At 30.7% G+C, this 13,652-nt stretch overlaps 5 protein-coding genes across 6 annotated transcripts; 4 read left to right on the top strand and 1 right to left on the bottom strand.

Annotated features, from left to right (window-relative positions):
* Window positions 1-568: 568 nt before the first annotated feature.
* Window positions 569-1,390, top strand: LOC115238529 (ejaculatory bulb-specific protein 3-like). Its single transcript, XM_029812448.1, has 2 exons — window positions 569-875; window positions 1,098-1,390. The coding sequence occupies exons 1-2, from the start codon at window positions 710-712 to the stop codon at window positions 1,262-1,264; spliced, it is 333 nt and encodes a 110-aa protein (XP_029668308.1). The 5' UTR covers window positions 569-709; the 3' UTR covers window positions 1,265-1,390.
* A 1,358-nt stretch (window positions 1,391-2,748) lies between these two features.
* LOC115238528 (ejaculatory bulb-specific protein 3-like) lies at window positions 2,749-4,246 on the top strand. Its single transcript, XM_029812447.1, has 2 exons — window positions 2,749-3,215; window positions 3,890-4,246. The coding sequence occupies exons 1-2, from the start codon at window positions 3,026-3,028 to the stop codon at window positions 4,060-4,062; spliced, it is 363 nt and encodes a 120-aa protein (XP_029668307.1). The 5' UTR covers window positions 2,749-3,025; the 3' UTR covers window positions 4,063-4,246.
* On the bottom strand, window positions 4,229-6,734 carry LOC115238525 (cyclin-dependent kinase 10). Of its 2 annotated transcripts, none has more exons than XM_029812444.1 (6): window positions 6,583-6,734; window positions 6,254-6,408; window positions 5,571-6,171; window positions 5,177-5,473; window positions 4,934-5,067; window positions 4,229-4,563 (listed from the first exon to the last, which is right to left on the bottom strand). In XM_029812444.1, exons 1-6 carry the CDS (start codon window positions 6,590-6,592, stop codon window positions 4,528-4,530), a joined length of 1,233 nt encoding a protein of 410 aa, XP_029668304.1. In that variant the 5' UTR covers window positions 6,593-6,734; the 3' UTR covers window positions 4,229-4,527. The 2 variants fall into 2 exon arrangements, with proteins under 2 accessions (XP_029668304.1, XP_029668305.1); XM_029812445.1 differs by having other exon boundaries at window positions 6,492-6,717.
* Window positions 6,735-7,219: 485 nt separating this feature from the next.
* Window positions 7,220-10,603, top strand: LOC115238524. Its single transcript, XM_029812443.1, has 5 exons — window positions 7,220-7,568; window positions 7,773-7,858; window positions 8,063-8,137; window positions 8,461-8,532; window positions 8,666-10,603. The coding sequence occupies exons 2-5, from the start codon at window positions 7,789-7,791 to the stop codon at window positions 10,084-10,086; spliced, it is 1,638 nt and encodes a 545-aa protein (XP_029668303.1). The 5' UTR covers window positions 7,220-7,568; window positions 7,773-7,788; the 3' UTR covers window positions 10,087-10,603.
* A 1,925-nt stretch (window positions 10,604-12,528) lies between these two features.
* Window positions 12,529-13,652, top strand: LOC115238498. The gene is made up of 2 exons (XM_029812394.1): window positions 12,529-12,578; window positions 12,661-13,652. The coding sequence occupies exons 1-2, from the start codon at window positions 12,564-12,566 to the stop codon at window positions 13,090-13,092; spliced, it is 447 nt and encodes a 148-aa protein (XP_029668254.1). The 5' UTR covers window positions 12,529-12,563; the 3' UTR covers window positions 13,093-13,652.

Raw genomic sequence — 13,652 nt, 5'->3', positions numbered from 1 at the left:
TCATTTCTAAGAAAATTTGATTATGTCTTTAAAAAAGTCCTCTTAAAGAGCTCATCCTCTCAATAATGCTCACTGGGTAGTTTGTAAACGCTATTAAATTACTAAAAACGCTACATGCTAGAGAGAAGACTTCTTTTTGACAATAGGTTTGTTCGCGTTGCTTAAAATTCCCAAAAATTTTTGCACTTAAAACGAGATAAATATAAGGTCTGTTCGCGTTGCTTGAAATTCCTAAAAAGTTCTGCACTGAAAACGAGATAAATATATATTTGGATGTTGAAGAGAGTGAAAGCGAAGATGCTGAGTGCAAAAAGTTCAAACAACGCGAACAAACCTAATATATTAGTCTGTGGTTTTTTCTATTCTTTAGTTTGATACAAGCAACAATACGCTTTTGCAAACGAAACACTTTTGTATCAGTGCACTACGGTGACGTTACGTTGGCAGTACTGACAGTGAAATTCGAAACGCGTACGCGCACCCTACATTTGAACGTATGAAAAGATGAAATTTTGAAACCTGACGAGGTCCTGGTGACGTTGTAAGGATCAAAGGTTACGCGATATAAACATATGTATATACTCTGTTTACAGGGCTACTTATAAGAAGTTTAATAAGAGCAGTGTCTCTGTTATGTTCGAGCAATCGAGTACTAGATTCATATATATATACTTTACTTTCTGAATTTATTTATCATCGTCTTTAAAAAATGAACAATCAAATTATTATTATAATTCTGATCAGCTCAGGACTCTTCGCTTTTTGCCGAGCGCAAGACATTTCGGCGTATTTAACAGATAAACGTTTCATCGATAAGGAACTTCACTGCTTATTGGAAACAGGGGAGTGCGATGGATTTGGAAATCAAATAAAACGTAAGAATCATATTCTATTATTTCTATTCTTACATTATAAATCGTCTCATAATTATGTGAACTTACAAATAAAGTACACTTTATTGAGTTTTTTTTTGTGCATTTGAAGTAAATTATTATAATAAATTAATATATAATTATTAAATTATTATATAATTAAAATAGACGCCAAAGACGTGTATAATTTTTTTTATTGAAAATTGTGTTTTTATGTATATACAGGTATACTGCCCGTAGTACTCAAGGATAACTGTCGCCGTTGCACTCCGCAGCAGAAAGTAAATCTACACAGATTGATACAATTTCTACAATCGCGATATCCCACGCAATGGCGCACGATCGAAGGAATGTACACTTCACGAGCTCATCATTTCAATGAAAATAAATAGTCTCGTTTGTTTCTTCATTTTGTTTCGAAAATGATTATATGACGACGTGGATAGCGATAAAAATCAATTCATTTAAGACATATGTGTTATCATCATGTTAAATATATCTTTTTTATGTAACACTTATTTTTTTTACCTTTTTATATATATAAACTAAACAAAAAATGTAAATCTTTTTATTTCTTATGTATATATATCCTTATATTTTTTTCTCTAGCCATTCGTCAACGTATTTTCAATATAAAAAAAGATTTGTAGCAATATTTTTTTTTATAATTATACTGGAAAAACTTCTTGAAGTATATATTAAAAACATTGTCATAAAAATAAAGTCTAGAGATAGTATCGTTTTTTGTATAATTATATTTTTTATGTGTTTATAAAATATCAGTTATAAATGTGAATTACAGTACATATAAAAAGAAAGTTTATTTTGCAAAGTAGTTCGATAAAAGCATATTTTATCACGGTTTTAAATATGACGTCTCAAATTCGAACCTTTCTCGAAAAAAGTATGATTTATTTAAAAATTCTTGTATACGATAAGAAGCTACAGCCAGTGAGATTATCGGTGAATCGATATTAGCGGTTCATCGAAGCCACTTTCTCTTCATGCGTCACACGTTTCAATAGTTTGTGTGATTCGTGCACTATTACTGTGTAAGATTTCTTAATTGATACATGTTATCGCATTAATGTATTTCTTTTTTTTATATAATAGACAGAGACGAATTGAAAAATATTGAAAGTAAAAATTAATTGTTTTTGATAATATAGATGGTGTATGTCACATTTTTTATTGTAAAAAGCTTATGCTCTCTCTCTCTCTAATAAGTTACAAGAAAATATCTCTTACAATTATTATCAAAAATATTTTATAAATATATTGTCCAAAGCACAAACTTTATAGTCCGCTTCTCTTGATGTAACACATCAATAGAGTGGGTCAAAGACTCGACCTGCTATGCATATCAATAGCTTGCAATCAGATAAAGATTCTAACGCAACACACATACATATATACATATATATAAAGATTGAAGAAATAAAATTTATTAAAATTTATTCTAAGGAAATACGAGAATTTTGAAATTCGAAAAAAAATCTAATTATCTTTTTTTCAAATTTATGGAACTTATGCAAGATTGATTGATGATATCATTCATAGATGAAATTAAAGAATCTAATAATGAGAGGTTTTCGTGGATATTATCATTTTATCACGGAAAATTCTAATCGAGATGTAAACACGAGCGAATAAACGATCGATTGTCGAAATGGAACACTGAGAAAAAAAAGTTATTAACTTGACTAAATTCGTCCAACTAATTACTATTTCTTTGTATTTCTTTAATTGAAATATTTAATAAGTATTTAAGTCAAATACGACATATTAAATCTAACATGACGTATATTTGACTTAAATATTTCAATTAAAGAAATTCAAAGAAATAGTAATTAGTTGGACAAATTTAATTAAGTTAACAACTTTTTTTCTCAGTGTACGATAGAATAAGTATTCAAATTCATTGGCCCATAATTTATTAATGTAAGACGTCATACTACTTCTAGGGAAGCAATTGTAAGACATTCGAGTTGCACGGCAGGTAGTACATAATATACCCGTCCGTTCGAATCGTTCTCCGTTCGACTATATAAAGGCTGTCGGCGATTGACGCTTTTTAACTCCTGTCTGCAGCCTTGTCGACCGAAGAAGAAATCAAAATTGTGTGTTCTCGTACTTATCGATAATCTTTCATAATGAAGAAATATTTCTTAATCTTGTTGACCTTGTTGATGATGACTCTGGTTGCCGCCACTGAGAAATATTCTAGAAAATACGATGACGTGGATGTGGACAAAATTCTTCAAAGTAATCGTATTCTCAACAATTACATCCGGTGCCTGTTGGACGAAGGACCCTGCACTGCCGAAGGTCGCGAATTAAGAAGTACGTATATATAGAAAAGGAAAAGTTAAAAGAATGAATCTAGTAAGAGACATTATAAAATTTTCACACTCTTATTTTTTTTCTTATTTTTATATACCACATTAATTCAATGAACACATACAGTATTATATTGTAGTTGTGGCTGCAATATTACGGTAGACTCAATATCCATACTCTCTCTCCCTCCCCCTTCCCTCTCTCTCTCCTCATCCTCTCTCCATTACATAATGTTTACTGTCAACTTTCTCGCTCAATTATACATATATCCGGGGTTGTTTAAGTAACATTACTTTTTTTATATTACTTCTTAAGATCGAAAATAATTATAATTGTAGACCAAAATGTATATATAACACTTAATTAAGTTTCAAATACGAATAAACAATATGAAAAGTAATAAATAAATTCAATTTTTTGTATGTTCAAACATTGGTAATAATATTTAATATTTAATCATTGGTAATCATATTTAATATTTAATCATTGGTAATATTTAATTGCGAAATTGCGTTAATATACATATAAGCGATATATTAAAAAGCTATAGTGTACAATATAAATTCATAAAAGATATTTTCTGCGCTATATCTCGGAATAATTTAAATTATATAGATGCAGTAATATTATTAATTATAATGGAATAATAATATATATGAATTTTATTTTATTCTCAGAGATTTTACCGGATGCTGTATCGAACGTTTGCAGCAAGTGCAATAGTGATCAAAAGGCTGCAGCAGAAAAAGTAATACATCATCTTAAAACAAAACGATCCAAAGATTGGGATCGTCTTGTTGCCAAATACGATCCTCGTGGCGAATATAAGAAAAACTACGAGAAATTATAGTTCTCTTCTTTCAAGTATTTTAATTATAATCATTGCATATTTTTGTAAAAAAGGCAGTTATTGTAAAATATAAAATATCCGTCGATATTGAGGATACAAAATATAGATGTAATACATGATGATGATATATTTGAATGGAATTTGGTTAAATACAGAACAAATATAAAATTTAATAAAAGTTTTATTTTATTCATTGAATCAGCATCTTTCGCGCGAACATGCAGCAGTAATGTAAACTTATTAATCTGTTGTTCACGAATTATTCTTCCAAATAAAACAGATGCCATAATGTCATCATCATTAAAAATGTTTTATGCAAAAGGTATATTTGTCAATAAGTTTACGTGTAATGTTATCAATCATAATGTCATTGTTATATTTACGGATACATTCCAAGAAATATTGACAATATATATTATATATTTCAAAGAAAATATCAAGAGATAAAGTTGATTTAAAATTTCTTCATTCGACACGTCTTTTCTTAACTAACGATCCAAGCTGAAACAAATAAATATATAAATAAATATAAATACATAGATTAAAATTTATACACGGAATGTCCTAAAATTTCCTAATCACAATACTAATTTTCTTGATATACATACACACGTTTAAAGCTGTACAATTTATATGATTTATGTATATTCTTTATGCATACTATTTTTATCATTGGGTTTTTTTATGAATATATTTTGTGGCTAAACACTAATCATTTTCGAACTCAATTTTTCGACCTTTTCTGCCACAGTATTTTAATTTGCGAATTTTGGGACATTCTTTATATATATGTATTTATGTGAATGAGCGTAAAAATTTTTGAATAAATCTAAATATTGTATGTATGCAATTGTTATGCATCCATACGTACAAGATCCGAAATTGCTGGTAGATTATTGGTTTGATCAGTAACAGTAGACTCTTGTTCGCGATTTTCTTTCTGAGTAACCGCTTTTTTCATATTTCTATGTTGTGGGAAAGTAGGCATAAGTTTTGGATCACAAGCTGCAATAATATCGAATTAGTTAGATAGCTCTATTATAAGTTCTGTTTTAAGAGGACAATTCTAAAGAGAATTCAAAATGCATTTATATATATATATATATATACTGACGTAAAGGAGCTTCTTTGAAGTAACTGCTTTGCAGACATTCTTCGGCGGTTGCTCTTTTTTTGGGATCGTACATAAATAAAAAGTTCAATAATCTAAGACCAGCGGCACTCAACCAAGGAAATCTTTGTTTCAAGTTGTTATATGGTTGTTGTTTAAGTGTAAAATTCTGCAGCGCCGGTAAAGAGTTAAATTCTGGCCAAATAGCTTCACTGGGTGTACCCAATAAATCGACAATTAATTCTAATTGTGCTATTTCTGTTCTACCTGGTAATAAGGGTCTATGTCCCAATAACTCTCCTATAATAAAATGAATGATATACGATGTATGTATAACGTTTACGCATATAAGCAATATAATGATATTAAAACATCCTGTTTAACATTAATTTCTTACCCAATATGCATCCAGCTGCCCACATATCGACAGAAGTAGTTTGCGTCTTGGCTTGCAATAGTAATTCTGGTGCTCTATACCACAACGTTACTACTCTAGGAGTCATTGGTTTTAATGGTAAACCAAACCACCTGGCCAATCCAAAATCAGCAATTTTTACGCAGCCTTTATCGGTCATAAGAAGATTAGAGACTTTCAAGTCTCTATGAACAATAAAATTATGATGCAAGTAACGAAGACCCTTTAATACTTGCAACACTATACATTTGACTTGACTCTCTGAAAACGGTGCCTGCATATTGTCCAGTAAACTCGCTAGATCTTGTTCGCAATATTCCATCGCGAGAAATATGCTTTCTAGACTTCTGCCTACTACTACTTCCCTTAGGTGTACGATATTTTCGTGTCGACATGATAACAAGACTGATATTTCCCTGAGACCACTTACTGGCAATCCATCCTTCTCATGTTCCATCCTTACTTTCTTCAATGCAACAACTTTGTCATTTTTTGTATCTCTCGCTCGATATACAATTCCGTAAGTACCTTCTCCAATACGATTTAACTTTTCAAACTCAGAAACAAACCTACATTTACCAAGCTGTAAGAAAAATATGAACCAAACCTAATGTCATATAAATATATTCAACAGAATCTATAGAGATGAATCGAAAGTTTATTACAATGTCTTGTTCTGGTATTTCCATAGGTTTGCCGGTTAGGAAGGATGTTAATACTCCTTTCCTCGTGATCGGGGCTGATGGATCAGGCCCCGAATCGGACGCTGCTTTCTTATCGCTATCATTACGTTCCACCGACTTTTTCTCCAAGCTTTCCTCTATAAAATAGTAAAATCATTATATATCCTATTATCAAATGCTATGTTACGTTTCCGAAATGAAATACAAGTTGCTTAAACACCTTATTACACTTGCTTGTATAATTATTGTGTTATTTCAATTTCACATTCATATTTATAATTGATTTTAAAATTAAGATATATTCATTGTACCTTTCGTCATTTTGGCCACTAAACTACACGAAAAATTGATCAATTGAACAATAGTAGTATTACGCGAATTGGAAATTAGAGTAATAGATTTCTCCGGATCAGTGTGTTGTGAGAGCCGGGTTTTTCGCGCATGCGCGATGGAGTTAGAACCACAGACTTCGATTAAACCATAGATATATAAACATATAGATATAAACATATATCTATGAATTAAACATTGTCCTGATTGGTCAATCAAACGTTATTTTACTCCAAGAAGTACTCAGCAAGAAACATATATGTCAAAATGTTATGATTGGCTGTCAAATATAAAAATTTTCGGGGCTTTAAAAATTCTCTATTCCATAGCCAATAGAAATATTGTGTTTACCTGTGTTCGAATCCGTGTATTATATCCATATAGCAAGAAATTAAATAAAATTAAAATTAAAATTAAAATTAAAATCAAAATTATAATAAAATTAAAATAAAATTTTCCTATGTTTATGAATATATCTATGGCTGCGGTCGGGAAGACGCTAGAGATGCTTCGAAGCATTACATTAATCAATCAGAATAAAGAAATTTTTACTCTTTTTGTCCTGATTGGTCAATCAAATGCTTCGAAGCATTTCTAACGTCTTCCCGACCGCAGCCTATATTATACATACATCGTGACAACAGACCGTTATGTGCAGACAAGTTTGAAATCTTCAGAGTAATTTGGAATTGTGTTGTGTAGTGATTGCAATCGTTTTCCATTTGCGAAAGATTTGTTTATTACAATTTACATTGTTGATTCAAATAGCATACGTTAATAAAGACATGTGAAAATGTAGACAGACGAGTAGAAGGAATATGGAGGAAAGCCAACTTGTGTAAAAAGAATTCGAATTATTGTATGTGAATGATCGTTATTTTTGTACGACATACAATTTCTTAATTAAAAGGATAAATCTTATATTCTTGAAAGAATAGAAATTACATTACAAAATATCTATTTTATGGTAAGTACCGTTTTTTTAGAGATAAAAAGTAGAATTGTCTTCAGGAAATTAGATTGTTTGGATTATTTATGAAATTCATTTTTCTAGTTATCTGATTATACGGTTATACCTAAAATTTTTTAAAGCATTTTAAAAAGGATTTTGTTTTTTTCTTATATTTGCAACTCTTATTAAAATAAGACTTATATAAGTTTATATTTTTAGCACAATTTGAGTGAAAATGTTTCGAATAAAAAGTACACCACATCATCCTGATCATTCCACTTTTGGGTACCAATCTGAGAGCTCAGGTTAGTCAATAGATTGTTCTTTTTGTTATGTATATTCTCATTGGTATAATAATTATGTTAAGTTTGGCTAATTAAAAAATAAATTATAACTATATATAATATATAAATAATGCTATTAATTAACATATAAATATATTAAACACATTATAGTTTATTCTTTATACTGTAATTATTTAAAGAAAATTAAATGATTTTTTATTTTAGTACGAGAGTTATCCAAACCTGTAAGAATTACACAACTATTTGGATCATGTAAGCAGTCACGAAATGGTCAAACAAGTAATGTCAATTTTTTTATATATATAAAAAAATTTTTTAACAACTTTTTTAACAATGTATATATAGCCGATTCCTCCTCCATACTCGAAACGTAAAACAAATATATACAGCAAGCGCGTAAACGCGACACGCTGTTTGAGCAAATGTATTTTTGGCGAATTTTAATGGCTTGTTTATGTATGAACCGGCAATGTATATATATATATATATATAGAGAGAGAGAGAGAGAGAGAATATAATTTAATTGGTATATAAGTATTTATATATATATATTTGCTTTATTTCATTGTTGATATTACTAACAAAAAATGTATCATTTGCAGATTCAACTAGTAAAATTAGATTGCCTGAAAGAATCACTCCTTACTTGAAAAGTGCAAATCGAAAAGGAAATGGTTAGTATATGTAGATTTCTTTCTCATTTTTTTATCTATATATTGTATATATTTTATTATAGTTAGCAACTGTGTATCATATTCTTTTTAATAATCCTATTCATTTTTTTTTATTTTTTTTTTTTTAATGCAGAAACAAACACACATGTAAATCTGTCTCGTAACAAGAGGAATGTGCGGCGAAATTTAAGTTTTACGAAAATACCAACCATCACAACTAAAACAGAAACATCTGTAATAACAAGTAAAAATAATTTAAATGATAGTTCGAAAAAAGAAAATTCACATTTATCTACAAGAAAAAGTTTCTTATTGCCACCGAATAGCGTAAAGGATTTCTATGTTAAGAACAGATTCAAACAACCCAATTTTATATCACCTCGAATATGCATCTCAGACTACTCTGTGTGTGACAATAAGTATCCCAAAATATCTGAGAGATCAGAAACGAATTGCTCATCTCCTGTGAGAGTTACAAGTTCACGAATTGATTCTGTCATACACAAAGAAATTAACAAAACAATGATACAACATTTATCATCACAAATGTTTACTATGTATGATCAGTCTGGGATAGATATTTTACATTCAGAATGTACGGACACGAAGAATGATGCAATGGGAAAAGAAATTGTCAATAGTTCAATTAATGTTGAAGAAAAGAAATGCTTATCTACGACTACAAACAATTATAGAGAAGACTTGCATCAATCTGCACAAGATGTTGAAATGATAAACCAGCCATGCTTGAATTTAAACCATAGCACTAACAAAAATGATGAATATGTAACTCTTAATAAGACGCAGCTTACAATTTTGGCATCTAAACTGGAACATGACATTCGCAGATTAGAAGAAGATATATTGCCGAATTTGAGATTTACATTTACTACTATTATGGATGTATTATCTACGATAAACATAACAAAAAAGGAAAGCGATAACAATGATACCAAGATTACGCAGCAAATGACTGAAAATTTAAATGATCATATAAAAATGATGAATGATATAAACACGAAATCACTATGTGTGATCAGCAACATTAATACTGAGGACAATATTAATAATGAGGAAAATATTAATATTGAAAAAAGTATTAATATTGAAGACAGTCATATTCCAAAAGAAGTTTATAAAACACCTGATACTAATTTAATGAAATTTATGAAAACGGATGTATGTGGAAAGAACAATTCCAGAATTCGGTCATTGTGTCAGTTTGATCTTAGTTCCGAAAGCAATAAGGAAAATGATAGCTTTGTAAATTTAGAAAATATGCTGGATATCACGAATATAAAGTCTAATGTGACGATCGTATCACTTAAAAAAAGCACTCCCGTGTTGAATAAGTACAAAAACAAGAAAGAAGAGAGACCTTTGAAGGAATATATGGCTTTAAAGTCACGTATGAGTTGTTTGTTAACACCTAACATTAAACACTTTAATAATTCACAATCAAAAAATGATAATTTACATCCTGAAAGTGGTGAAGCAAAAGCTTCCTTGTCGGGTAAGATACTCGCAGAGCTTTATAATTTATATGAAGACTAGATACATAATAATTTCGTCAACCGATTTTCTCTATTTTAAGATTATTTTCTAAAGACTAGTTTTTTTTAATGCTGAAGACAGTAATATTTCAAAAGAAGTTTGTAAAACTCGTGATGAAAATGTACTTGCTGTATATCATCACATAGTGAATGTAGAAAAGCAACGCAAGAGAAGAATCTTAGAAGGAAAACAACTGACTCGGAATAAATGAATTTTAGAAAATAGAGGGAATCGGTGTATTGCATACATACTCAATATTCCATACCTAATAAATGTTTTAATCATAAGTTGAAATGCGCAATAAATAATCGTTGTAATATTTATTTTAAAATTAAGAATTTTTGTGTGTATGTGTTTTGTATGCGTGTGTGTGCGTGCGCGTGTGTGTGTGTGCATGTGCCAAGAAACAGGTTTTATCAAAGAATTTTTTTATATAAATAAATGATATGGATTAACAAATGTAATTACTTTTATGTATTATGTATAGTGTTTTTTTATAAATAAATATATATCAACATTTATTCAGAATAACAATATAAAAATATTACAGAGAAACAAGTTGTGTATCAAAGAATTTTTTATATAAATAAATAATATGGATCTTTATAATTGTAAAGTTACTTATGAGAATAAGTATTATGGCCTTTTTTTAAATAAATATATATCAATATCTATTCAAAATAACGGGATATGAAAATATTATCGGAGGACAAGTTATATTAAGATGTTTTTTATAATATTTGAAGTCTACGAGTCTACAGCACACAACACTGACCGGAAATAAGTTGGCGCTGGAAGTTCATATTTTTTAATAATTAATCCACAATTGCTTAATTGCTTCGCATTGCTCCATCATTATTTTCATGATTTATTGCATTTTTTATCGAAAATTAACAAATTAATAATTTTCCAAGCGACGCCGTCGCCACCTATCGGCCGCCTATCAGAACTATATGGTTCAGGAGCCAACAGCGAGAATATTCAAACATAATATAACATGAAACGATTGCTCCTTAATTGCTTCGCATTGCTCCATCATTATTTTCATGATTTATTGCATTTTTCATCGAAAATTAACAAATTATTCATTTCCCTAGCGACGCCGTTGTCACCTATCGGCCGCCTATCGGAACTATATGGCTCAGCAGCCAATGGCGAGAATATTCAAACATAATATAACAGCTCTATTGTTTATAGCAATATCTCAAAGAGTTTAATCAACGTTTCTTATTGATTTTTTAGTAGAATAATTGCACCTCGCTTGCTCTATTATGATATTCGCGATTGCTCCACTTGTATAATTAATCTTTTTATGATATATTAGGAAAAAAACCAATCATTTTCATGGAAATAATTCTATAACATTATGTTACGTATGACGTCGTCGGAATTGACGACGTAGATTTTATTATTTTACTGAAATTTTATAATTTTTTTATAAACATACCTATAATACTTAGGGCCAATTTCACCAAGTCCGGTTAGATTAACCGACGGTTAAAATTAGCAGGGTTTTAACTGAAATTATATGAATGCTTGGTTTTCCTTCACCGGTCTAGATATACTATGTCTATGCTATGGCCAGTATTCATAAGCCTATCACACACAAATTGGCATAGCTGCATATGCATAGCGCAAAGCCCGTATCAGACTACGCATTGAAGATTGAGATTGAAGATTGAAATTTGACCAATCAGAATAAAGAAATTTTAGTCCTTTTTGTTCTGATTAGTCAAATTCCAATCTTTAATCTTCAATCTTTCATTTTCAATGATACGGGCTTTAAGTGTGATCTTGGCTTGTCGTTATGCCAATATCAAACTACGCATAGAAAATTGAAGATTAAAGATTGAAATTTGACTAGTATACTCTCCTACTCCTACAGTCTTGTTACTGCCATTGTAGACGGGCCTTAAGGTTACGGACGAATCTAAGTTTACGGTTAGTACTTAACGTAACGTAACGCGTTACGGAAGAGCTTGTGCGGTGGCCCTTAACGTAAGGGCCACCGCACAAGCTTTTTTTGAGATTGAAATTTGATCAATCAAGACAAAGAAATTTTAGTTCCTCTAATCCTGATTGGTCAAATTTCAATCTTTAATACGTAGTCTGATACGGGCTTAAGGGCCATCGCACAAGCTTTTCCGTAATGCATTACGGCTGAAAATTCCGTATGGTTGAAATTCTTAAATCTTAAGTCTTACTGCTTAAGTTTTTCTATGTGCCACGGCCCTTATACGTGATCGTTTTCATATTTACCGATCTCGTAATATACTTGCTGCTCAGCTGATTTAGGGCCAATTTCACCAAGTCCGGTTAGATTAACCGACGGTTAAAATTAGTAGGGTTCCAACTGAAATTATATGAATGCTTGGTTTTCACCGCCGTAGAGTTAGCAGAGAAATTAAATATTTTCTAATTATTTTATATTATATAATAATTTTTTTATAAACATACCTATAATACTTAATGGCTTCATGCCTGTAACATTGGTAAGAAATTTCAAATACATATTTTTGTAACATTTTAATAGAAAGCACATAGAATTTATAATAAATTAAGAATAAATTTCAGGACCATGTGCTACGTGTTTCATTTTTCATCCTTTCCTCCGCGACAACCGTCCCGTCCTTCGCGATAACTGCTGCATCCTCCACGACAACCACCGCCTCATCGTCGTGGAGTATCATTCAATCGCCGCCGAGCACGTTGACGCCGATCGTCGATCAATGGCCAGGCAACCTACTCAATCTCAACGATCGTCCAGCATTACATCGAAACGGTGCGTTATCTCGAATCGGAGAACTTCCGGTTGAAGCGGGAGGTGCAAGGTGCAAACTACCCAGGAAACTTTCACTCGGGAAATGTCCAACATGGAGGCCGTACTCTCTAACAAGCGAAAGCTGCTCGACAAGGCGGACACGGAGCGCGTCAAGCTCGAGCTCAATATCAAACGCTTGCGGGATGGAACGAAGATCTCAAGAACAAGTAAGTGATACTGTATAGTATTTTTTCACATTGTTTCTTTACTTGCGAAATGGGTAGGAAAGTCAAATGGCATTAATAAAAATTATATTAATATTGATAGATATTGCCGTAATTGAGCTTGTGATATTTTGAGAATCATTGTGTCTGTCTAGAATGTGAATTTCTATACAGAAATAACTCGATGTAAGAATTTTCATTCCGTTTTGTGCTTAAACATGAATTGGGTCGCTTGTTGGATGCATGATAGATGTGTACCGTTGTTTAATGAAAATAAGTGCACTGCAGTAGTAACGTTCGGATTTCAATGCTATAGAGCCTATGCTATGTATTAAAAAATAACAGATATTAGTACAAGAATCTTGAAGTAATTAAAATGGTATTTTAATTTATTTTAATTTAGTAAATATATATAATGCGTTGTGAAAGTTGAGAAGATATGTTATGTAATTAGACTTAATCGGGTGCGCATATCATTTACTAAATTATAATGAATAACAACTGCCACTGTAAAATCATGCTCTGATGTAATAGCTCATAGAAATCTTAGCGAGCATTTTCAAAAATACTGAGAGTTAAAA

The sequence above is a fragment of the Formica exsecta genome, unplaced genomic scaffold, assembly GCF_003651465.1.
Source record: "Formica exsecta isolate Colony F162 unplaced genomic scaffold, ASM365146v1 scaffold342, whole genome shotgun sequence".
In the NCBI taxonomy this organism is placed as follows: Eukaryota; Metazoa; Arthropoda; class Insecta; order Hymenoptera; family Formicidae; genus Formica; species Formica exsecta.
This window is presented reverse-complemented; position numbering and strand designations above follow the sequence as displayed.

Coding starts and splice junctions, on each gene's coding strand:
- LOC115238524 (XM_029812443.1), top strand. CDS start 7,789: ATGTTTCGAATAAAAAGTACACCACATCATCCTGATCATTCCACTTTT. Junction 7,859..8,062: donor GTACCAATCTGAGAGCTCAG/GTTAGTCAATAG, acceptor TTTTTATTTTAG/TACGAGAGTTATCCAAACCT. Junction 8,533..8,665: donor TGCAAATCGAAAAGGAAATG/GTTAGTATATGT, acceptor TTTTTAATGCAG/AAACAAACACACATGTAAAT.
- LOC115238529 (XM_029812448.1), top strand. CDS start 710: ATGAACAATCAAATTATTATTATAATTCTGATCAGCTCAGGACTCTTC. Junction 876..1,097: donor ATTTGGAAATCAAATAAAAC/GTAAGAATCATA, acceptor ATGTATATACAG/GTATACTGCCCGTAGTACTC.
- LOC115238525 (XM_029812444.1), bottom strand. Junction 5,068..5,176: donor CTTCAAAGAAGCTCCTTTAC/GTCAGTATATAT, acceptor ATATTATTGCAG/CTTGTGATCCAAAACTTATG. Junction 4,564..4,933: donor TACCAGCAATTTCGGATCTT/GTACGTATGGAT, acceptor TATTTGTTTCAG/CTTGGATCGTTAGTTAAGAA.
- LOC115238528 (XM_029812447.1), top strand. CDS start 3,026: ATGAAGAAATATTTCTTAATCTTGTTGACCTTGTTGATGATGACTCTG. Junction 3,216..3,889: donor CGAAGGTCGCGAATTAAGAA/GTACGTATATAT, acceptor TTTTATTCTCAG/AGATTTTACCGGATGCTGTA.